This window comes from Fusarium tjaetaba (assembly GCF_013396195.1).
Source record: "Fusarium tjaetaba strain NRRL 66243 chromosome Unknown NRRL66243_c0000103, whole genome shotgun sequence".
Lineage (NCBI taxonomy): Eukaryota > Fungi > Ascomycota > Sordariomycetes > Hypocreales > Nectriaceae > Fusarium > Fusarium tjaetaba.
Genome location: NW_023501299.1, coordinates 195,859 through 219,082, shown reverse-complemented (window position 1 = coordinate 219,082; position 23,224 = coordinate 195,859). Strand labels below are relative to the sequence as shown.

Sequence of the window (23,224 nt, the reverse complement as noted above, 5' to 3'; positions counted from 1 at the left end):
TATAAACGGTAACAAAGATCAAAGGCACACCGAGTACTTTGACCATATCACTAAAATCTTCTTTGCAGCACACGGCCTACTCTTTACTCAAATCAGACCCAAAACATGAGTTGTGACGGCCAAGCGCTGTAAACGATGCATTCCTTGTTAGGTTGCAACCCTTGTGTGTAAGGTTGGGTCATGTCAGGCTGGTCCCATGACTGCAAAAAGAGGAACAACAGCCTTGGAACAGGTATATATATCCATGTCAACAGAGTCAACAAAGGACTCGAGAAATCTTGCGCTTATCAGCCAAAAACTTCACCTGATGGGTGTTGGAAAAATATAATTACTACGGTAGCCATAGCCTGTTCCTGGCTCTACTACTATGCGAACTAGTTTGGCTGATGTTCACGGTTTGCCGACCTTGTTGTATGTCTAAGCCATGCACTTACTTAGGTCTACACACTGGAAAGTCTGCCAGCATCGAGTCTCGATAACAAATGTCACCCTCGCCTTGCTTACCGTTCTTGTTCACTTAACTTTATCCCGATTATCGAGGCTTCGTCAGCAGCATCGCCTTGACATATCTAATATAGCTAAATTGGAATAGAAACACGTTCTCAGACACCGTTTTGACTCCACTCGAGGGATCACGCTTTTACAATTGAGAATATTCAAGTCGCATTTGCAACGGCCATGAGCGGATTGATCATACCATACAACTCCTCGTTGTCATAGGATGGTACTATTGAACAAGGATAGCTGCGCGAGGAAACTAAGAACAAAATACCCAATATCGTATCTGTAAATTCGGTCACCGTAACTGTTTCTGAGACCATGTCATTCTGGTTAAAATATATGTAATGTCGTTTAGGATAACTGGAAGAACCACTCCGTACAGGATGCTATCATGGATTTCACATCTCCTAATCAAATCTAAGCAACAATAAGGGTAAATTCCTTCCTAGGCTATTCCTTCACCGTTAAAGGGAGTCACTTAGCGCTCATCTACAAATCGAAACCTTTGGATATGTTCTGTTGAGTTGGGTGTAAGTAAGCTACTATTGAGATGCCTGTGCGGCGCCAGCCTTGTACTTTGAGACATCGTGTCGCATGGAATCGCAGTGGTCAAAAAGAAACATGCTAAGCAATATAATTCATGTTTGATGTTAAGGTAAGTTTCGGTCTCTAAGCCAGGATCCGGAGACTCGACCTAGGGTATCTTTTGTTCATGCTATCACATCTTAACACCTCCCTCCCCAACCGCCCAGCCTGGGCTGTATCTGTCGTAAATTCCACTACAACATATATGCATGGCCTATCCCTTCCCTCAGGATGCGAAAATCAAATCCACATGGCGACTAGAGCTCTCAATGCTTAGTTTAGCTCCAGTGCTGGCTTCCGGCATATAGTAGTTCAGCCTTGACGCTTATACATCGCCTACTTGAGCTGCTTAAGGATTTCCGTCAAGAAATCCTCAAAGCTTAAGGTGATGTAGCCGTCGCGATCGTCATCATACTTCTTGAACACGTCTGTCATGCGTTTCAAGGAAATACAGCTTTGAACAAAGAGATCAAAGCTCATTACTCCCTCATTCCTCTTATCATAGGTGTTAAAGAGTAACTCAACAAACTGAGGGCTTAGTCGGTATCGGAAGGCGACAAGTGCGTTGTTGAATTCGGATAGAGAGATGTTGCCGCTGCGGTCGGCGTCGAATCGGTCGAATAGAGTCCTCCACGAAGCCAAGAATGACCACAGCCCGCAAAACTCCTCAAAACCAATGGTGCCACTTCGATCGGAGTCAAACATTCGAATCATCATGCGGACGGTATGAGGATCAAAGGCGGTCCAGTCTCCGTTGACAAGGGCAGCAGAAAGTTCCCTCTCGGACAGGTGGCCGGTGCCTAGCCAGGGAGTAGTCAGCAACTGCTAAGAACGTGGCCGATGTGCCGTGCATGTTTATGATGTCGGAAGAACCTACCATCTTTGTCTACGGCGCGGAAAAGGGGCAAGAGTGAAGGGTCTGAACCACTGCCATCGATACCAGGCGAGGGAGGAGGTCGTGAGTTGGGAGCTGGGCGGTTATGGGCCTGTGGCCTAGCACCACCAGGGTTTGGAGGCGGCGACATATGGCCGTAAGCACCCTGGCCTAGGGAGTGGGATCGCGCATCTCGTTGAGCAGGTAGAGGCTTGTCGTATCGAGGCTGTTGGTGGTGATACTGTTGTTGAGGGGCGTATTGCTGTTGCTGTTGCTGCTGGTGGTGCTGCTGAGGAGGAGGGTGCTGCTGCGGGGCAGGTGTCCTTGACTGTCCTGGTTTCTGAAGGGCGCAGGGTCAGTTTGAGCTTCTCGACGTTGTGATAACGTTGACGGTGCGTATATTTCAGACATACAGGCTCTGGCTCAGCGAATCTGTGCAAGTTACATGGTCAGCTTTGTGTTGCATCGTGACGTGTGTCAACCCATAGCTTCGAGCCGCAATCGCAGAGCCGCAATGGACAAATACGCGGGGAGACGAGGGGCAGTTTGGCTGAAGCATGGGACATACCTAGGGAGAGCATCCTCGTCGTAGGGGCGGTTGTAGGCCATGATGAGTGCGGGAGGTTGTGTATTTCTTTTTCCAATTCCAACTCAGACGAAAAGAGAGACTTATGAAGAAGTCAGGATAGAGAAAGGAGATGTTGCGTGTGAAGGGGGTTTTGAAGGTTGGGCTGAGTTGGTTTGGTGCGCGGCTGAAGAAGTAACTGGAAGGCCACCCAGTTAATTAGTACCTTGGTTGTCCTATCTGGCCTACTACGTACGTACCTTAGGTAGTCTAAGGTATGACTGCACCACCTCACCTCACCCTACCTGCAGTGGTTGTTGACCCCAGCCGAGGGGAATCTCCAGCGCGGGGCAGTGTCGTTTGGTTGGTGGAGCGCAGGGTGAGAACAGAGCACAAGAGCGTGGCTGAGTAGTTGGTCTTGATAGTGGGAATGCTTGGGTGAGACAAGATTCGGATTTTTTGTCCTCACATCTCATGACTTAACCAAGTACAATTGACTGATATTTCAAAGAAACGATTGTTCACTCGTACAGCAAGTACAGGTTTGAGAGTTAAGCCTACCCAGGTATTCGAAGAAGAGGCCATTGACAAGGATGAAAAGACTCAGTGTTCCTAGACTCGATACATATCATCCCTCGTTATCGGGTATCAAATGCCGTGGTCTTATCTGATATAGGACAGGGAAGATTAGTACCTAGCTATGAGACTAGCGCTGGGATAAAAAAGCCTGACTTGCTCCTTTCGCGCCAAGGCGTTGGGACCCTTTATTTCTAGGGAATTTTCAGTTCGCGTATACTACCTACTAAGGTAGGGTACATACAAATAGTCAATTCACTCCACTACATACTGAACAGATACATAGGTACTGTGTAAATCGCAAATAGTCCTGGAGACTTTTAACAATCAAAGACAGGAGACGTGCTCACCGGAGAGCTAAAATTAGATATCAGCATCGAAGATCATACCAAGTAGGGCCTCACTTTCATTTTCGGGGTCTGATAGATGGACAGCCCAGATGAAGAAAGGACCCTTCCCTTGGGTAAGGTTCTCGGACACGGCAACAGCGGTCCCGTCCGTTATGTGGGCCATCAGATCCAATGACGTCGATCCGAAAAAGGGAGCAGGTACCTAATCAGCCACTTTGAACCCGAGAAAAGCCTCAGCCACTAGAATTGAGCATCTCAGTGGAGGCGCGGAGTTGACGGGTGTCGTCTTGGAGGGGAGCAGGGAGCCTAGGGGACGAGATGGAGAAATTTGTTCCATTATTGTTCTATGGTTTTCTCTGACCCCTGCTTACAAGCCTCCTCTCGTTCTTAGTGGCTATCACCTCATCAATCGGACAAGACACGATATACCTCCACTACCTTAGTACGTTACACGTCTTCAATCTAACTCTATACTTCAGTAGGTTGGGTCGAGCGAGGTTAGGTCTTGAGATCCTTCTGAAACTCGGCAAGAGTCACATCGTTAAGATCAATTGTCAGCTGAACCGTATCGTCTTGTGTACTCTTAAGCCCAGTCAACCAATCTAAATAGACAGTTTGCCTGCCTAGTAAGTGGACGTCGTCAACACAGATACAAATGCATTATTAATGTTCCCAGCTTGTAGTCCTTTTCACAATGCCCGATCAAGACTCATCACAACCCTCCGAATTCTGGTTATATGGATACGGGTATGCCGAGACCTCACTGGCAGCAGACTCTTTTTCCGTAATTAATGTCATTTACAGAAGCTTGATATGGAAGCCTCCGCCACATTTTGGTAAATCATCAACCAGTGCCTGTCTTACACGTTCAATGGCCTCTTCGCTGACATTTGATCTTGCCCGTTAGACCGTAGAATTGCTGGATGGGTAGATGGCTATGTTCGTCGATTCTGGCAGGTAAAACACCTTATTGCCCATGTCGTAAATGCTTCGACTAACATTCCTCCCAGGCTAGGTAGTCACCTTCAAACAACCGGTGTGAAACTCTAACTAAAATCGATCATAGTGAGGACCATAGAGGCACTCCTGAGGCCCCCGGACGGGTCGTCACTCTGATCGAGAGATCTTACTGGGAACAGCTAACTGATAGTCACGACTCTGCTCCAGAGCGAGTTTGGGGGGTTGCATATCGTATCATTCCCGAGAAAGTAACCGAAGTCAAGGAGTATCTCGATATTCGCGAGATCAACGGCTACACCATTCACTACGCTCCATTCCACCCTGCCGATGGCTCCCCCCCTATTCGCACTCTGGTCTACATCGGAACCCCAGATAATGAGCAATTTGTCGGTCCCCAGGAGCCCCAGGAGCTCGCCGAGCACATCTTCCGCAGTCAAGGCCCCAGCGGCCTGAACAAAGACTACCTCTTGAGCCTCGATACCGCCCTCAGTGAGCTTGCTCCCGATAGTGGCGACCATCACATTCATGATCTGGCCCGCCGTGTCCGGGAACTTGAGAAGAATTGTGAGGATGAAACTAAACTCCTCAACCCGACGACTTCAGTCCATCAACAAAAGCACAGTACCGAAGAAGCAGAAGAAATCGAAGAGCCACATCACTAGGAAACAGGCAATGCATCAAATACACAATCTCAGCAAGCATATATAAACAGACTATAGATCCTCATGATGAATAGCATACTTGTAATGAGCAGCTAGATGCGGCTCCTCATGCTTCGTGTCATCGCTCCACAACTGTCACCAATTTCAGTCTCGATTAGCCAGCGACATTCACGTATCAAAGCACATATAATCAAAAGAAACAGATCGCATGCAGCGCCATTTCGCATTTTTGTTCTTGCCCTACAGAGGCAATCCTCCGTCACTTTTTCGCACAAGGTTCATTCGTAAAAACGGCCGTGTCAAGATGGCAAACCATACCAGCCCAAATGCCATTACCGTGCCCCCTAAAAACCACGCTTCAACCTAAGTGCCCGGGTATAATTCTGCGTTTCAATATGCTCACCAATGCCTGACCTTATCATCCAGTCGTACAAAGAATCCGCAAGCCCAGGAGCCGGAAGTCGTCGAAGTCAACCGCCATTGAAATTTCCAATCCTCAAGGCCCCGTCGATAACATTTCGAGCGCAATGTGTCACTCCATTCCGGCCTTAAGTTGCGTCATCTAATATCCCCTTCCACCCTGAGGGGGTTGTTGCTGGGGAGGCATTTGAGAAGGATCAGGGTACCCGAACTGCTGCTGAGGCATGAATCCTATATGTAATTTAGCATTGTTATGGATTGCCTCGATGATTCGTTCTCAGCTTACCTTGGGGAGGAGCGCCGTAGGCTTGCTGGGGAGGGGGGTATCCCCGGCCATAAGGCATAGGCGCATACATGTTCGGGGCAGGGACTTGGTAGCCGTGTCCAGGCGGAGCCATTCCGTACGGAGCCGGCCCCCCAAAGCCTCGCCCGTACCCACCTCCTCTGCCGAAGCCGCCTCGGGGGACATTGTCGGATGCCTTGTCAACTCGAATGGTTCGTCCGTCAAACCTGGATACGGTTAGATTCCGTAATGGAATGAGATAGCAGATCCGCCATGAAATAAGGAACAAAAGTGACTCGTACTCGACATTGTTCATGGTTGCGATGGCCTTCTGAGCATCGCCCTCCTGGGTGTATCGCACAAATCCAAAGCCACGGCTGCGGCCGGTATCACGGTCCTTGACCACCACCTTTCCATATCCATCGTTAGAAGTGATCTTATGGTCCAACAAACACCCGCATCAGAGCCACAGATATGCAGAACTAAGAGCGCTTTGCTTGAAGGAAAGAAAGGAACAGAGTTACCTACAGCTTCTTCGACAGGGCCGAACTCCTCAAACTTCTGACGCAGAGTAGCTTCCTCTGTGTGCCATGCTAGGCCACTTGAACGGGAGTTAGCAGATGGTGCAGCCGCAAGAGATGCTTGAGACGAACCCAATGAAAAGCTTAGACATATTGGATCGTGGGTTCTGGCTCAAACGTCAGCTACGATAGACCACTGAAAACAAGATTATCACGATGGTTGTAGATGCGCCGCAGAGGAACAGGCTCGCACAGGATCGGATCCACGGAGTAAACCGAGTCCTTGATAGCCTCCCCGGAATCACGGTCACTAATCTCTGTGATCAAGATGCCGCGCGTCGTTGGGTAGAAAGGCGCGCGCTTATAGGTAGACACAGATTATGCAGAGTGAGGAGGGTATGAGGGGCACAATGAGATAAAGAGCGCACCTTGATTGCAGCAGATGCCTTCGGGATTGGTGACTGCGATTTCCAAAGACTTGATCTTGCTCTTCAAGAAACTGAGCGCTTGCGCTAATTATCAAGGACAACCAGTTGACAAGTGGTTGAGCTGAGGTGCAGGGAGAGAGTTGACGGTGGAGCTTCAGAACGGGAAGAGGTTGCGGATGTAATGAAGTTAAAGCAGAGACAGAGAAAGCCGGGTAACAAACAGGTAAGGTAGCTTTAGCTTAGCTTATTATATTCACTAGACGGCGTGGTTCAAGGTCCAAGGATGGATGAGAGGGGTCCTGAGCATGTAATGTAATAAAATGCGGGCAGAACGTGACTGTTGATGTTATGTATGTATGTATCTATATGTATGCAACCTGCAGCTGCAGCACAATGCAGTGAGCGAGCTGGAGGCACGGCAGGCACGTTTTTTCTGTAGTCTATCGGCAGCGGCGTTGAATGACGATGCTTGCCAGGGGTGTTTTAGAATATCTCGTTCTGCCCATGTCTGTCTGGCGAGGGACCTTGGATCGCTTGATTTGATGCCATGTTTCGCTGCTCAGGGCTTTCTTTTCTACATACAAGATGAACCAAAAGTCTATCGCCATCGCTCGAGTTGATGGCACTTGCTTCATTTCCACCATCCTTCATAATTCGAAGCCAAGCTCCCTCCTCGCGTCGATCCCAGGTGCCCGGTGGGCACATCCGTGGAGGCAGTGCTGATAGACTGCACCTGTCCGTACCGTCACCGCGACAGACGACAAGGGTGTCTGGTCAGGACGTTTCGGACTCGGTTCTGGCAGGGGAAGCTTTCTCCAAACAAGCTTTGGGCGGCAGAAGCAAGCACAGGGGCAGTCCAAGTTTGGGTGCAAGGTGCACTACCTAACCCACCACCCTCACCGTGGCCATGAGGGTTTTGGCGGCATCCATCAGCTTCATTCAAGCTCGTGCGGGCCTGTGATGACGACGGCCCTCCACATCCTGTCCAAACTTCTCCCCACAACCATCAAAGCCAAGCACCGCGCCTAGGCTTAAACCGCATTCTGCCCCTAAGTCAAGCATAACAGTCTGACGATCTTCCCCCTTCTCATCATACTGCCACTCTTCAATTCGCCGCTGGCATAGCCCCCTTCAATCCACTTGAGCCAATATCCCGGTCCTCCTCCGTTAACTCTGGTTGGCGGTTGGTACCTGTGAACTTACTGGTATTTTATATTTATCAGACTGCTTGTTGCCGGGCATTTGGCATCCAACGTTGCAGTCTATAACGGGACATTTCCCGCTTCGACATTATATACATACGCAGAATACCAAGACCATGCACCACGACCCTACGCTTTTTTAAAGTAGCGTTCCATGCTCTTGGTTATGGTGATGCTCCTTTCAGGGTGAAATACTGAAGCCCCGCCTCACCAAACACCTGTTCCCGACACGTGCTGCCCCTCCTTCTCACTGAGGTGGAGGGTTGATTCAGGGGCCAAGCGAGCATACCAGCATGGTAGGCTTGCAAGGCTTGCAAGACGTTGTGACATTGAGGAATTCATGCGCTGTTTATTTATTTCCTGGTTTGATCATAGAACAAATGAAGATCTGATGTCTGTGTATGTATCAGCCGGCCTTGAATCATTCATCATCTTTTTTGTTCTTCCTTCTTCATGGCTCGATGACTTGCCTGTGTAGAATGTAGTTCCCGGTTCTTGAATTCCTCCGAAGAGTAGTACATACAGTAGTACTCCATATGCAGCATGGATCTGAATCTGTGTAAGACAGACACTAATCCCACACCGTGAAACGTGCAGCGTGTTGAGATTCCGTGTCTTCGTAACGATGAGTACGAAACATGCAACTAAGGGTATGCCGGAGTTTCTCCTGCTCGCGGTACCACTTGCTTGAATGTTTCAACAAGGAAAATACGGGAAACACATAGGTAGGCCTCAGGGGCAAGAAAACACCCTACCTTGATATAGGGTGTCAAAATAAACTTGGCAAAGAGAAACCTAAACTTAGGCTAAGTTGACCTAAGTATTTTCATCCCTTAGGGTCAAGGTCCTGAGTTTTCTTTCCTCCCCTAGGTAAGGATAGGTAACTCTGCTAAGCCAGCCTAGGGGGGGATAAAACACGAGACTGGATTTGGTGGTAGATCGGTGGATTTTGGTGTAAGCCAGTCTCATGTATTTTTCCCCGAGGTAGCCTACCAGCCATGACAGCGGCTGCTTTGACAGATATGCAGTAGCGTAGTGAAACGCTAGATTAAGCATCAATGTGATGCTACCTTGGCAGCGGCTTAGTCGATTGAGGCACCAATGCCAAGAGGCACCCTTCGTAAACAAGATCAGGGCCCATCACTTAGATCTGACAGGTAACTCGCATAATACCTCTTGATTAGGAATCAGAAGCCACACCATGGTTGCTCTTAGAGTTGAGATTCGGGGAAGCGGGCGTATAAAAGACGCTCAAAGATGTGGCAGCCAAAAGGAGTATATCGGCTTCAGCGACCTCAAGAACTATCGGCGACGAGAACATATCAAGGCTTTCTTATAACGTGAGAAGAAAACGACATTTAGATGGTACTTATTTGGGGACCGTACTCAGATGCCTAAAGTAAGAGGAACGGGTCGGAAGAGATTAAAAGTCCTTTCTTTTGCCTTAGTACCTAGAAGGTACCTTACCTAGGTATGACTTACAAGTTTGGGGTAGTCATAGCACCTACCTTTTTCAATATCCAGACTCGTCGTGCGGAAGGCGCTGAGCTCGTATCATGTTTACTTACCTATCTTTGGACTGCAAAATATCACCATGTAATGATATCCTCCCCTCAACGCTTGATCACCTGCAAATGTATTTCCGTGACTCACAAGAGACTTGCAGATTGTGTTCTCCGAAGCTTGGCCTAGATGATACCTCATCGCAATCGCCGTCATTCGAATGGCCAATATGAGGTCCGGCACAGGATCTCGGCAACTCCAAAATTTTACTCCCTAGATGTCGAATTGAACGGACTTGACACAGTTCAGGCTTGGCTGAGCAAGGTTCATGATTATGCAGGTCATAAAGATTCGGAGCCGCAATTCACGCAAAACCTGGACGATGACTACACACCAAACTGGAAACCTCGCGATCTTTCTGTTGTGCCGATATCTCGGAATCATCACCAGTCTCGTCATTCAGGAAACCGGGCCTTGGATCAACGGCCCCCTTCACCAAAATCTGATTTACTTGAAAACGACAGTTACTCAGAATCGCCACGTGAGCCTATTCTTGACATAGGGTCTGACAAAGAGAACGGGAAGAGACCTCGTTCACGTTTTACGCAGAATTGCCATGAAGACAGATCTAACAAAACGTCATTCGAGAGACAGCCAAGGAGGAGAACACGCCCAGACCGGTATACTTCCAAAGAAACAGGGGGTAAGAGGGATACCACGACCGAGAGCGAAGGAGAGAGGCCCAGAAAAAAGTCACGTTCAAAGAAGCACGAGATTAGAGCAAGTCGAGATATTATGAACAATTTTGCCTCTGGTGCCATCCCAAACACAAGAGTGACGGTAAGTGGTGAGGCATAATCGAGCGGATTTTCCATACCGAGTAAACTAATACTCATGTGTTTTGTCAGATGAGGCCTAATCTTACTGCTGGACTGTTCCTGAACGGTCGATCCTCAACATACGGACGAGGTACGCTACTTCTCGGACTCGATTTAGTCTTTTCTCATCATAACATAGGGGCTGATATTATTCTCAACGATATAACGTCTATTGAAACATGCGGTGAAAAAGGAAAAGCCGACGAGTTTTCCCAGCATAGTACAAGCGAGAACTCCAGCGACCAAGACGATGTTTCAAATGGCAGCCATACCTCACGGAGCGCCACGGAACTTCAAAGAACCACAACAAATGATGAAGAGGGAGAAGTACAAAGCCTTGCGGATGATTTTCCTCAGGGAAATCATCAGAACAAACAACAGGACGGGTTTGAGGCTCATAGTGGCTCTTTACCATCGACAGAAACCACTCAAGCATCTGACTGCGAGACCCCTGAAGCGATGCTCAAGAGGCTTATTGAGACAGGCATCTTTGATGGCACAGGTATTCTTGAAACAACTTCTCATAGGACTATGGAGCCAAATATTGAACATCACGATTGCCTTGGCACGAATGAAACAAAACAATCAGGCAAGAACCCGACGTATCAGGATAAAGGGGTAATGGCCGACGGCAGCCGACATTCAACTCTCGGACCAAGCATCCAAGCTGCCACAAAGAACACACAATTTCATCTGAATGGTGGCGCAAAAGATGCACCAGTGCCAACTCAAGCACCGTGCTCCCGATACGAACAAGAATTGCCAATTCCGATTTGCAGCACCTCTCCACAAGTTCAACCTCCAATACTACCAACATCGAAAGCTGAAAATCATGCACACAGTATTGCTGAGCAACCTTGTGTCAAACAACCCCAAGGTATGAAGACTATCTCTACTACTAATAGTCGGGTTCACCCGCTATCTCAGATCTCAGGAAAAGGCCATAGTTATACCGAGCAAAATGATCGGCCAGACCTTATGTTTCCAAGTCTCATAGCGGGGGATTTCAATGGTGAGCACTCGTACCACCAAGACTCCACAGGAAAAAACGAATCTCAGTCGAAGGATTCGTTCGTTCACCGAGGACTGCAGTCCCATGATATCATGATACCATTTCCAGGGTCTCCGGGCCTTCAACAAGCACGCCGGCCACTTAATGGGCATATTAGTGGTGCAGGACTCGATTCGGCCGTCTTCCCAACGGTACACTCAAAGATCTACTCGGACCACCGAGATATGCAGCATGATAAGAGGCAACTTACGCAGCCAGACTACTGCGAAGACAGTGAGACATTTCAAGAATTCATTAATCGGATCGAGGGTGAGGTAGGTATGAAGTGGGACAACTCGCAGCAGTCTGTTGGTGTTGGCTGCGTCAGCGATATAAAGGAATGCGCCAAAAGTGAGTCGTTCGAAATGGACAACAGCGAGGATTTGTCGCAATGCAGCGATATAGAGTACGATGAGCCAATCCGGCAGAGCTTGCACGGCATAGTCTCAAGCTTTGATCAAGGGTCTGTATCGGCGAACCAGGTTATGGCAGAAGATTGGGAACACACAGGTTATGAACAAAGTCGATACTGGGGAAGAAACTGTCACAATGAGCATGGGGTATCTGATGCGAAAATGGTTGGTTTCTGGAGGCCTAATCACTTTTAGGATGATGGACTCCTGTCTTGAATCTTTGGTATAGCGGGACGTAGCTGGGTTAGAATTCATTACTCGGGTTCTTGGTCCTTCCATTTGTTTCTTAAGGACTGAACATCAATGCCACACTGTTCTGCTTTAACGATGACAGCACTTGCTTTGCCAACAACGGGAGCATCAATCATTTTACCATCCATGGTCCAGGCGCCTCGACCGGATGCCGAAGCCTTCTCATCAGCGATGGAAATCCTAACAGCCCATTCAACTTCGTTTTGATCCGGAGCGAACATACGCTGGACGACTTCGACCTGGCTTGGGTGTATGCACTGCTTTCCGTTGAAGCCAATAGATTTTCCTCCAGCACACTCCTCCTCGAGAGTTTTCAGCCCCTGTTCTCCCTTATAGGAGGTGCAAACTAGATCAATTGCACTTGGCAATCCGGCTGCGCGGGCTGCAGTGACTATAGCAGATCTCGCGTAGAGAAACTCGGTCAGAGATGGGGTCCTTGTCAGCGAGAGATCAAGGGCGAAATCCTCGGCTGCGAAGATGAAGCCACTCAGGTAGGGAGATGCCTTTGATATCTGGGCCAAGTCCATGATGGAACGAGCTGACTCTATAAGAGCTATTATCTTAATCGGGTTATCTCCCTCAGATGTGTGGCGCTCTGGAGCGACGTGTCGGAGAACATCAGTAACGAATGTCAGGTCAGCCGCAGAATTGACCTTGGGAACCACGACAGCGTCGACACGAGACAATGGCGCGAGGGTGGTCAAGTCTGAGAGAGCAAAAGGGGTGGATACAGCGTTGATGCGAACAGCCAGCTCAGAAATACCAGAAGGCCGAGCTTTGAGGGAGGAGATGTGCTCGCGCAATTGGTTGCGGGCTGTATCTTTGAGAGAGGGTGTAACTGAGTCTTCCAAGTCATAAGTTACGTTGTCTGATTTGAGACCGAGAGACTTGGCGAGCATCTTTTGCGATGAGCCTGGCACTGAGGGGGAGAAGTCAGTCTCGCTCGGCATTCAATCAAGAGTGAGGAGTCCTGCTTTACCATAGAGCAAAGAGCGGCGGATCACGGATGGAGACCGGGCAGCCATTTCGTGGGTATTTACGGATTACCAGATACGAGCACAAATATTGGTCAATTGCTCATATGAGCTGCGCTCGTAGATGATGGTTATATCCTGAAAGACCTAGGTACGTTGGGCTATCACGACTTATACGCCGACTGGAGAGAGGACCTAGGTCGGGGCCCACCCACGGCAGCTCTAGGTCATGACGTCCTATGGTATAAGACAAAATCTGCCATTTCCTACCGCCTGCCTAAACCAATGACAGGGGTTTTTGCTGTCGCGGATCATGCTCCATCCCTTGCGCGGCTTGATAGAAGGCCAGCTTACACAGTAATTCTGAGAGGGACAGGTAGCTTCAAAGCTCCACGTTTTGTTAGTACATTGTCACCTACAAACCCCTTTGCCAACTACGACGCTCCTTCTCAACGAATCGAATCGAACACGGGCAGTTTCTGAACGGAAAATATAAATACTACGAGCTACCTATTCTCCAATACGTCGACTTGTTAGCTATCATGGATGCCACGCAACCACAGCCCGCGCCGGGCAGTCTTAGCTGGCGCCTCAGCGCGCATCCCATTACGCTGCTCACGTTTCTGGGATTCCGCATATGTGCGCCTCTCACGGCATTCCTTATGAGCGCAGTTGCTAATGTCCTGCAGCAAGTGTCCTGATCTACTTTCTCGGTCTGTGGATCATAAAAAGCATGTGCGTATCGTCCCTCGGACCTCTTCAGCTGCGCAGAGCACTAATCTTCCTGGCAGGATCATGATCTTCATCATTACGATTCTCCTCCTCGCCGCCGACTTCTACTACATCAAGAACATTGCCGGTCGTCGACTTGTAGGTCTGCGCTGGTGGAATGAGGTCGATCCCCAAACGGGAGAGTCGCAGTGGGTATTTGAGAGCAGCGAGCCAGGTACCAAGACTGTCAACCCGACTGATAGCCGCTTTTTCTGGCTTGCTCTGTATATCCAACCCATGTTGTGGGTTCTCATGGCTATTCTTGCTCTCGTGCGACTGCAGTTCTTGTGGTTGCCCCTCGTTGGTACGTTTGATAGAATACCCCTGGAGTCTGCGGTTCAAATACAAAGAGCACCCTTTGTTTCTATGCCAGATTCAATGCCACTAACACTTGGTTACTAGTTATTGCTCTTGTCCTCACCATCATGAACACTCTAGCCTTCTCGCGATGTGACAAGTTCAGCAACGCTTCCAGCATCGCTGGTAGCGCTTTTGGAACCGGCAATCTGGCCGGAAGCCTCGCAAGCAACATGGTCAGCAACTGGTTTTCTCGCAGCTAAAGAAAAAGAAAAAAGCAAGGAGTGGGCTTCGAATAGACGAAGCCGAGCGAATCTTGCCTTACCGTCACTCCCCTTGACTGGACGAAAAAGGGGAACTTGGCCTGCGTTTTGTGTTAGGACTTTGCGAGGAAGACATTGATGCCCGGTATGAGTCGTTGAAATTGTAAATCAAAATTGCAGGGTTGGTTTCTTAATCACTGGGTGCGAGTTTTCGACGACGATTTGCAGTTTCACATCGCCTGTGGTTGAGAAATGTATGAATAATAGCTTGATCAGTTACCGTTTTGGTGTCAGTCATGCACAACCTAACTAAATCGCTCCCGCTATAAGGATTGCGTGACGCGGTCGACATCTTCCCGCTAATTGTGTTTATGATAGCACCAAATTCTATGTTTCCATGACCGCTGCAACAAGCAAACTTGATGCAAGATATCGTGAAGGTTTAGAGCCTTTGTCAACATGGCAAAAGAAACCTGTGGTGTCTCTCTGGGTAGGCCTGCATCTGATCAATAACAGACCAGCTATGCCGTCAGCAAGCCGAGAATACACAGCACCGTTACGATGGACAAAACTAAGCGGGCTACGTAGGCGACCCAAGAAACAAAGCGTAAGAACAAGATATAATATAATCCAAAACTCCAAACCCCATAACACACTCGCATCAGGAGTCAATGCCTTGAACGGGACCTGGATTCCTCTGGTCTACAGATGGCTTTTGCCCATGCGAGGCGGCACTAACGTCTTGCGGCACGCTCGATTTCATCATCCAGTTGCCTCTCCTCTTCCTCCAATCTTCGGATTTCATCAACTGTCATACCATCTTCGACCAAGTGAGCCACGTTGGAGGGCATGCCCTGGGGTGTCTGAGCACCGCTGTGTGCTGCACGATCATGGGACCCGATGGATGAACGAGGCACGGCGCCGGGTGGGGGAGTTGGAGCGACACCACGATCTCGGTCGAGGCTACCGAGAGCAACAGGTTGCATATGATTTTCATCTGAGTAGGGCGAGTTGGGTGAGTCGGTAGCGCGGCCATGAGTTTCCTTGTCCACTGCGTATGTTTGCTGTGTGACATACTCATCACCAGCCTTCTTGCTGCGTCGACGCCGACGAAGAAAGAACCATACCAGAGCACCGATGATCAGAAGACCACCAATGACGGCACCAACGGCAATGCCAGCAGTTGCGCCGGTTGAGAGCCCCCCGCCGCCGCCGGAACTCTCTTCAGCCCCTGAAGTCGACGAAGGCGAAAGGGTGGCTGTTGCCGATGAGGATGAGGAACTGGTAGACTCCAAGGTCCCCTGTTGACTATTATCCTCTTTGAGCTGGGTGTCTAGTTCAGTGATCTCAGTTGTGTTGTCGGTATTAGTAACAGTGAAAAGCTCTGTTTTGGTGGAGCCTGAAGCTCCGTCCTTCTTCCAGTCAATTTGGATGTACATCTCTTTTCCGTAATATTTCGCGGTTTGGCCAATAAAGTTGAGCGTCACAGAATTGTTGCCAACTACGTTGGATAATGTATCAGTAACTTGAAAATCTTACAAGAGCGTGTCGCACGCATTCTGAGCAAGGGATACATACCATCCATGAGTTGTCCCTGGGCCTTCGCATCGCTAAAGTTGGCATCACCCAAAGCCTTAATGTTTTGGTCGTTGATAACCTGCCATTGGACCACATCGAGAGTGGTTTTGGGGTCGGTTTTGGAAAAGCCGATTATCTTTTTGTTCTGGTCGCTATCCTTGAGCTGAAAAACGTAACCGTCCTCGAAGTTTGTGGAGTTGAAGACAATGACTTTGGTCTGTGAGCTCGAACCCCCTCCCACGCCTGTGTTGCCGTTGCCTGAGCCGTCAACAACACCGTCCGAGTCGCCTCTGCTGGAGGACGATGGAAAATTGATATTGGTAGAAGAAGGGGCATTTTGCATGTCCTTCACAATATCGCCCGTATCGTCCCGATCAATTTGGTTGGCTATTTGTTCCATCTTGGGTTTGGGGTAGATCAGCAGTTATGTATGTGTTCGCGATTGGTGGTATATCCCGATCAAACAGGTTCTCTTAGATCTCTCGTCCACTTCTCGGGGGAAGCACGTTGAAGTTGAAAATAGTTTGAAGACCAGGTCCTTTGTCGAGAATCGTTCGATTTCGTTGATACTCGTTTATACTTGTTTGTCGAGTGTGGTCAGGTCAGTCCAGGTCAGACTCTATTCCAAACGGCCGATTTGGTATCTTGGGACAATAAGTCCCTGAGGACAGAGAAACGAAGCAAACCGCAGCACAAGCAAAAAAGCAAAAGCGATGTGGTTTTACTAGAGGGTTAATTCCAATATCTTTGTATATGGTAAGACGGGGGAAAGATGACAGAAGCAGAGGAAACAAAGAAAACAGGTCCAACTAGAGTTCCATCGTCTTCCCTGGTCTCATTGCTGCGGCAAGCCCAAGCGTGGTTCAGCCCTGGCTTGACTGGCTTGTCTTGACTTGGTCTGGATGGTTGCAAATGCAGACCTGGGCGTACTCAGCCTGGCCAGCTAGGACTTCGTATAGAGGGTACTGTGATGGTACAGCACAGTGTTTGTCCATAAGGGGCAAGCTTGACGATGGACGGCTCCACTGCATCCCCTCCCTGGGAACAAGGTTGTTTCTACTGGGCTGAACGGCTGTGTTGGGTTTTCCATTGCTTGGTAACTGTACTCCGTAGGACTCCATTCGCTCACATGGCGTCTGAAACGTTTGCCCGATACCTACCTAAATGCACACATAGATTCGTCTAGAGATACAACAGTCAATTTCTCTAATCTAATGCAGTTGATATTCCTTTTACACACTGGCCTGTCTGAGAGTTCACAGACCACCCATCAGCCCAACTTGTGCACATACGAATTCTCTCTCAGCTGGACTGCTAGAACAAAGGGAATGCTCCAATCCTTACCTCTTCTGGCTTGGGCCGGACTGGGGTATCGCTCAGACCCCTGAAACCTCTCGTCCCTACTGGAGACCCTTGATCCCGCCATCACAAAGACCCGAGGCTCTGATGGAGGGCTTCTGTAAGCACTAAGGTATCGAATTGGAGAGGCTGAACCGTTCAAAAGGGTTGAGATTTTCAGTGGGCAGGTGTCGGAGTAATGTCTGCCTCTGTTTGATGTTCCTTGAAATGCCTTATATGATCATCCATTAACTCTCTGGCCACGCTCTGCTCTACTTAAGACATCCAATCCAACGTACGGATACTCCGTACATACAGTAAAACAGTGGAGAGGCGGTGCAGCCCGCTACTTCAAACGTTGACTCTGCCCTATGGAAGGTTGGCATTAAAGACGGGCACCCACTCGTTATCGACGTCCTCCAATTAGATAAGTCTACTGCGGCTGACAGGATGCCCAGGATCTGCGCAAGACAGACACTGTGAGGTACAAACTGTAGACTTGTCAATCCACTAGAATTTTGTTTCGGCGCATCGTCTTACACTTATTGGTGCTGAGCCCCGTCAGCCCCAAGATTACTTCCATCCATCGTTTCCAAGGTGGGCTTTCTAGACTTTCAGGCCTACTACTGTCTGTCAGGCAATGTCGCAAGAGAGGAAGACTCTGGTCGAGAGGTTTTCTCAGCCAAGAAAGAAATCCCCAAAAGACGTTATGCCTATAACTCGTCTTGTCTTTCTTGTCTGTCAACTATTGCTTGCTGTGGTGGTAGAGCAACTTTCTTATACGCGCCAACCAACCAACCTCAACCGTGACATCTCGCCGTACCACCCCAGGATTTAAAGGATGAGAAGGAGTACATTGCCTTTATCTCTTCTGCCATTCTGGTGCCAACCCAACGATGATCGCCAACCCTCACAATTTTGAGACATAGGCATAACTGTATACACTTATCCTGGCCATAAGGCCAAACTAACAGCCAACGTCCACTCCTCTCCAGTCCATCCTACCCTGGAGACAACAAGCTGTCTTTTTTTTCTTTGACAATTTCCATCCCGCACAGCTAGGGGGCGTAGGCATCATGGCATTCTACGGCTGCAAAACACGTGTATCGTGTGACCTGCTGTGTAACAGATCTGTCTGTAGTGACTAATGCAATGGGCAGTACATTCACAACAGTCAAGCCCACCAACATCCACCCTTTCATGCTTGTTCTGTTTATAGAACTGACCATCAAAAGCCGACCGCTGTTTGAGTGGCACACGGACCAATAATGCAACAGCGCAAAACACCAACATTAGAATTAATGATCCTCCTCTTTGAGTCTCGTCTTTGTCATTGCTCATACTTACTTCGCAAAGCGTTCTAGATGGTACTAACTACTATGTCTTATGTGTATTTGATACTCCAGCCGATTTTGATTACTCCTTGGTGAATGCAACAACATCCAAAAAAACCATCAAGCCTTGTTTGCGCCGGAAAAGTCAAACTCAAAGTCAGCGGTAGAGTCAGGGCAGAGTCCAGTCCAGACCAAGAGACTGAGGCCCTCCAATCGCTCGTCTGATCCGAAACGCCAGCAACTCAAAAAGGCAACCCCTAAATCACCAACTCAGGCGAATGTCATTGAAATCTCCTTCTCTTTGCCAAAATCATCATCATCTGAATCCCCCCACGGTTCATGCAATGTCATCGTTGGCAGTGTCTGCGCCGTCTTCACCTGTGGCCTAGTTGCTGCCGTCTCAGTAGGTGCTACCGTTGCTGACCGCGGATGATCGTCAAACGAGGTATCGAATGTCATCTGAATGTCGTCCTCGTCATGTCGGTCCGAGCCGTATGCGTCACCGTGTCCTGACCCAAATCCTCCGCCGTACGGTGAACTGTACCCAGGTGGTGATGCTTGTCTGGTGTAGCTTGGTGTGTAACTATGAGACCTCTCCTGGGACACACGAGTATCGTGCGAGTCTCGTGCGCCGGTCAGATCCGTCCGAGAGCCTGCTCTAGAGCCATTGGCCACCACCGAAGGGGAGGCGGGAAGCGAGGACACATCCAGCTTCATTGGAGGCAGAGTCGATTTGATCTCCTTGACTTGCAGGTCCTCCGGACTAGCATAGTGATCTCGTGCATCTTTGGCAATTTCTGCACGGATTGCATCAATGTCGAAAAGGACACCAGTGTTGCTGTCGGCTTGTTCCGCATCCTTTGCCTTCTCCTTGCCTTCTCCCTTATTCTTCGAGTCTTCGTATATTTCCCAGTCCTGTTTCTCCGCGTTCTTTCGACGGCCGAAGAAGCTGAATCGCCCACTCTTCTTGGCCTTGCCCTCTTTCTCGAGGTTCTTGCGTGCCTCTTCGATCTCGTTGATCAGTTCTCTTTGGCGCTCATTATGGTTGTCCGGGTCTGGATCTTCGATTTCGGCGAACTCTTCACTCTCAACAGACCATCCACATCTTATCAACAATACCGGCATCTTTTGACGATAATCCATGTGGCCATTCACGAGATCCGTTACGTCCATGTTCTCAACAAACGGACAATCCTCCACTGGAGCTAGACCTGCTACCCGGCGGATACCTCCACTCGTGAGTCGGAATAGGTAGCCTAAGATCCAGTCGTTGCGGTTGTACGCATTCAGGAATCGCCCGGAAGCCACAGTCTTGGCCTTAACGTACTCCTCCTTCTTTACCACGATAGGCGAGCCAAACATGTAGACATTTTGCACAATACCAACCGCCCCCTTCTTGCTGAGCTCCTGAAGGCAAGAGAAAACGACTCGTGCGCCGATCGAGAACCCAACCAAGGTAATGGGCCGTGTTCCTAGGTTACGTTCTAGCAGGGAATCTGCTAGAATCTTTCCAGCGGAGGTGGCTCTGTCAAGCGAGACAGCCCATGGGTTGTCAATAAGATAGGCAAGCTTGGTAAGAATTATCGGTAGCTGCAGAGCTGACATGAGAGCAGCTAGTATGGTTGTGCCCAGAATTTGCTGGATACTTTGTGTAAGAGCCTTTGTGATCGTTAGTCTGATAATTTCTATTAGAACAGGGTGTAAATCTTCTGACCTCAGTAGCCAAAATGTTGATAGTGTCACCCATACTCCGAAGCATCTCAGGCTCGAAGAGCACTGAGTAGAGGTCACCCATGACAGGGTCTACCGTACTGAATGGCAGTCGTACGTCATCGACCTTACCTGTCAGCCACCCCGAGATAGTGACAATGAGGTTGACTCTCTTGTTGTTGTGAAGGGGACGATATTCGAACGTCCTAACCGCGCCAGTTCTTCGGTCCGCAGCCCTGCCTCCGATGATACTGCCTGACGCTGCTGCGCCCGAGGTGATGATGGCTGCGCCCCCTACACCACCGAGGAAACTTCCCGTGCCAGTCACTCCGATGGCTGTTAATCCGGTAGCCAGGCCAGCACCGATGACAGGAGCAAGCAAACCTGCCGAAAGACCAATGACCAACCCACCGCCTACGGTGGCCAATCCCATCATCACATATCGCCGGGTCAATGCGTTCTTCCTGCGAGTTTCCGTGTGTTCTTCCTCGTTCCAGTTCTCCTTCTCGGCGGCTTGCTGCATCTCCAGAGCCTCTGTGACCTTCTTCTCGAAACGGCAGATATCTACCCACGTGATATCGAGGCTCTCACCAACTCGCTCCAAGAGAACTCTCGAGCGGGAATCGTAAATAGAATCAGCGATCAAGAGGAGGAAGAGGTCGCAAAGCACAGTCCACCGAAGATCAATATCGATCTTTGCGGTGGTGGGGAGCTGTGATGGTGTCTTCACCTCAGAGAGCTCCTCGCCATCAAGCACCTCATATGGCGGCGGTGCCTCTGCAGGCTTCTCGTCCAGTGATGGGGTGCTTGGCATCGACGACTCGCCATCTGCCATGGGATTTGATACTCGAGCATTAGTATTGAGCGCGGGCGCCAAGTCCTGCGGCATAACTCCATGTTCTGCCAACTGTTCGATCATAATCTGCTCAGCTTCATTGATCTCCATATGAGCGTACAGTCGAAGCATCATTTTCTGACCCCACATCAGCATGGATTCAACTGAAATAGCAACCTCCTTCTTTGTCTTCTTGAACGATTTCATTTTTTCCGCCTCTTTCACAAGTCTGACGATCTCGAGACGGACCAATCCAACGTATGCAACTCTTTGGCCTTCTGTCAAGAGATCTTTGGTAGCTTGCATCTGACCGATAGCATCTCGTCCTTCATCATCGTCGACCATACTGGTTCCGGCTGCGCTCTTGAAGAGATATTTCGTATTGTCGTCCATGCTTGTTGCCGACTCGGCATCATCGTCCAATGTTACCCGAGTGTAGCCCTTGCCAGCACCTCCAAGTCCTCCATATTCGTATGATTCATCCTGTTCCGGATCGTATTCCCTTGCCACAAGTTTGTCGTCGTCGTTGTACATATCGTATCGCGCATAAGAAGGCATTTCTTGCCAGTCATCCTCTTCCACCCCTTTTTGAGGTTCTTCTGGCTTGGTAGAGATCTTCTGGTGGGAAAACTCAGAAACATCCTTTCGATTGGCCTGCGTAGGCGATACAGGAGTTGGCGTGACTTTGTTGGGCTGAGGGGGCTCTTCCTTACTGACAGCTACCTCGTCACCTGTAGACTCTTTGACAAGATCTGCTGCCTCTGGTTGTGTTTCCACTGAGCCCTTGTGCGTCGGATCGTCTGGCTTGGGAGTCCCTTGGTTCTTGATAGCGACATCGACATCTGTATGCTCTCTGGAAGCCTCTGGAATTTCTGACTGTGTCTTTCTTGAATCTTTTGGCTCCTGGTCGCTGATATCTTTGGCCTCGGTAGCCTCGATCTTTCCTGGAGTTTTGCTAAAAGTTGGTGTGGGGGTTTCGTCCGTGGCCAAAGGCGGGCTTGAAGTATCTTTGCTAGGATTTGACTGTTCAGATCGAGCATCTTCAAAAGTTTCGCTCTTGTCGTCATCCTTAACAGATTCGACGGCGTAGGGTGTTGTTTGATCGCCGGACTTATCGTTCTTCGTCTCGGACACTATCGGTTGCTCACCGCTCGAGGTATCTGCTACTGGAGTTGCAGTAGGATTCTCATCTTTGGATGTCTCGGTAGGCTCATCGTTCTTCGGAGTTGGAAAGCGCCTGATGGGTAGACCGAAATCGTCAACCTCGGTAGGTGTAGTCATGATGTCAATCAATGATGAATTGTGGTTTGTCTGGGGCTCCCGATCAACGGGCTCGGCGGAAAGAATTGCTTCTGCGACAGAAAGATAAAGTAAAGAGAAAGCTGGTTCGGCTACGTGTAATGCGCCTTGAAAGAATGGATCGAAAGGGCCGAAGATCTGTAGATGACATTCGACCCGAGTGCAAGTGCTGCGAGTGGACGGAGGAATCCTCTGGCTCCTGGATTAGGTTGAGGCCGTCAAAGGAGAACTCTGTGGTGCGATGATGTAAGTGGTTGTTCGACGTGAAATGCACACCCGGATTCAATGATTTAGAAGCTGAGACGAGTTGTTGAAAGGGGTGGGCTTATTGTTCCCCTCGTCCCTCTCAAAACTAAAAGGAACAAAACTCCTATAATTATTGATGGATAGAATCCAACTTGACATTACTTTGAGTGGGGGTCGACCCATCCCATCTGAAAAGATGGCTGAGTCCGGCGGAAGCGGTTGGTGGTCCTCCACTAAGTTAGCAGACAGCGGATGGCAGGGCTCTCAGTGGTTGGTTGCTTTTAGTGGATGGGCAATGTGCCTGCCCAGAGGGTTCATAGTGCAGGGCACCCTTGTAACTCAGGGATGGGTCTCGTCATTCAATATAATATGGTTTGTTCTCAAATCAATTTCTCCTTCATACCTCACGCGACCCCTGATTTGTCTACTTAGGCATACCTTTCTTTGATTTGAGGCGAGCTTCAACAATTGATATAGTTTATGGTCATTGCAAGATGAAGAGTTGGTTAGGACCGAGTGAATCATGATCTGTAAATTGCTAACATTGTTGACGCT

General features: G+C 49.2%; 8 protein-coding genes across 8 annotated transcripts; 3 read left to right on the top strand and 5 right to left on the bottom strand.

Moving 5' to 3' along the window:
• Positions 1–1,422: 1,422 nt before the first annotated feature.
• On the bottom strand, positions 1,423–2,569 carry FTJAE_5388 (programmed cell death (calcium-binding); the record flags this gene model as incomplete). Its single annotated transcript, XM_037351889.1, has 4 exons — positions 1,423–1,886; positions 1,964–2,300; positions 2,374–2,392; positions 2,529–2,569. The coding sequence occupies 4 exons, from the start codon at positions 2,567–2,569 to the stop codon at positions 1,423–1,425; spliced, it is 861 nt and encodes a 286-aa protein (XP_037207551.1).
• Positions 2,570–4,145: 1,576 nt separating this feature from the next.
• FTJAE_5387 (cation transporter) lies at positions 4,146–5,073 on the top strand (the record flags this gene model as incomplete). The annotated part of the gene is made up of 2 exons (XM_037351888.1): positions 4,146–4,198; positions 4,518–5,073. 2 exons carry the CDS (start codon positions 4,146–4,148, stop codon positions 5,071–5,073), a joined length of 609 nt encoding a protein of 202 aa, XP_037207550.1.
• A 562-nt stretch (positions 5,074–5,635) lies between these two features.
• FTJAE_5386 (glycine-rich RNA-binding protein) lies at positions 5,636–6,449 on the bottom strand (the record flags this gene model as incomplete). The annotated part of the gene is made up of 5 exons (XM_037351887.1): positions 5,636–5,724; positions 5,780–6,003; positions 6,079–6,185; positions 6,305–6,377; positions 6,430–6,449. 5 exons carry the CDS (start codon positions 6,447–6,449, stop codon positions 5,636–5,638), a joined length of 513 nt encoding a protein of 170 aa, XP_037207549.1.
• Positions 6,450–10,225: 3,776 nt separating this feature from the next.
• Positions 10,226–11,967, top strand: FTJAE_5385 (uncharacterized protein; the record flags this gene model as incomplete). The annotated part of the gene is made up of 3 exons (XM_037351886.1): positions 10,226–10,270; positions 10,339–10,399; positions 10,448–11,967. 3 exons carry the CDS (start codon positions 10,226–10,228, stop codon positions 11,965–11,967), a joined length of 1,626 nt encoding a protein of 541 aa, XP_037207548.1.
• A 59-nt stretch (positions 11,968–12,026) lies between these two features.
• FTJAE_5384 (citrate lyase subunit beta) lies at positions 12,027–12,923 on the bottom strand (the record flags this gene model as incomplete). The annotated part of the gene is made up of 1 exon (XM_037351885.1): positions 12,027–12,923. The coding sequence occupies one exon, from the start codon at positions 12,921–12,923 to the stop codon at positions 12,027–12,029; it is 897 nt and encodes a 298-aa protein (XP_037207547.1).
• A 617-nt stretch (positions 12,924–13,540) lies between these two features.
• Positions 13,541–14,329, top strand: FTJAE_5383 (golgi apparatus membrane TVP23; the record flags this gene model as incomplete). Its single annotated transcript, XM_037351884.1, has 4 exons — positions 13,541–13,637; positions 13,688–13,733; positions 13,790–14,073; positions 14,172–14,329. The coding sequence occupies 4 exons, from the start codon at positions 13,541–13,543 to the stop codon at positions 14,327–14,329; spliced, it is 585 nt and encodes a 194-aa protein (XP_037207546.1).
• A 734-nt stretch (positions 14,330–15,063) lies between these two features.
• Positions 15,064–16,307, bottom strand: FTJAE_5382 (uncharacterized protein; the record flags this gene model as incomplete). The annotated part of the gene is made up of 2 exons (XM_037351883.1): positions 15,064–15,854; positions 15,908–16,307. 2 exons carry the CDS (start codon positions 16,305–16,307, stop codon positions 15,064–15,066), a joined length of 1,191 nt encoding a protein of 396 aa, XP_037207545.1.
• Positions 16,308–18,849: 2,542 nt separating this feature from the next.
• On the bottom strand, positions 18,850–22,405 carry FTJAE_5381 (DUF726 domain protein; the record flags this gene model as incomplete). The annotated part of the gene is made up of 2 exons (XM_037351882.1): positions 18,850–20,238; positions 20,294–22,405. The coding sequence occupies 2 exons, from the start codon at positions 22,403–22,405 to the stop codon at positions 18,850–18,852; spliced, it is 3,501 nt and encodes a 1,166-aa protein (XP_037207544.1).
• Between the last annotated feature and the right edge of the window lie 819 nt (positions 22,406–23,224).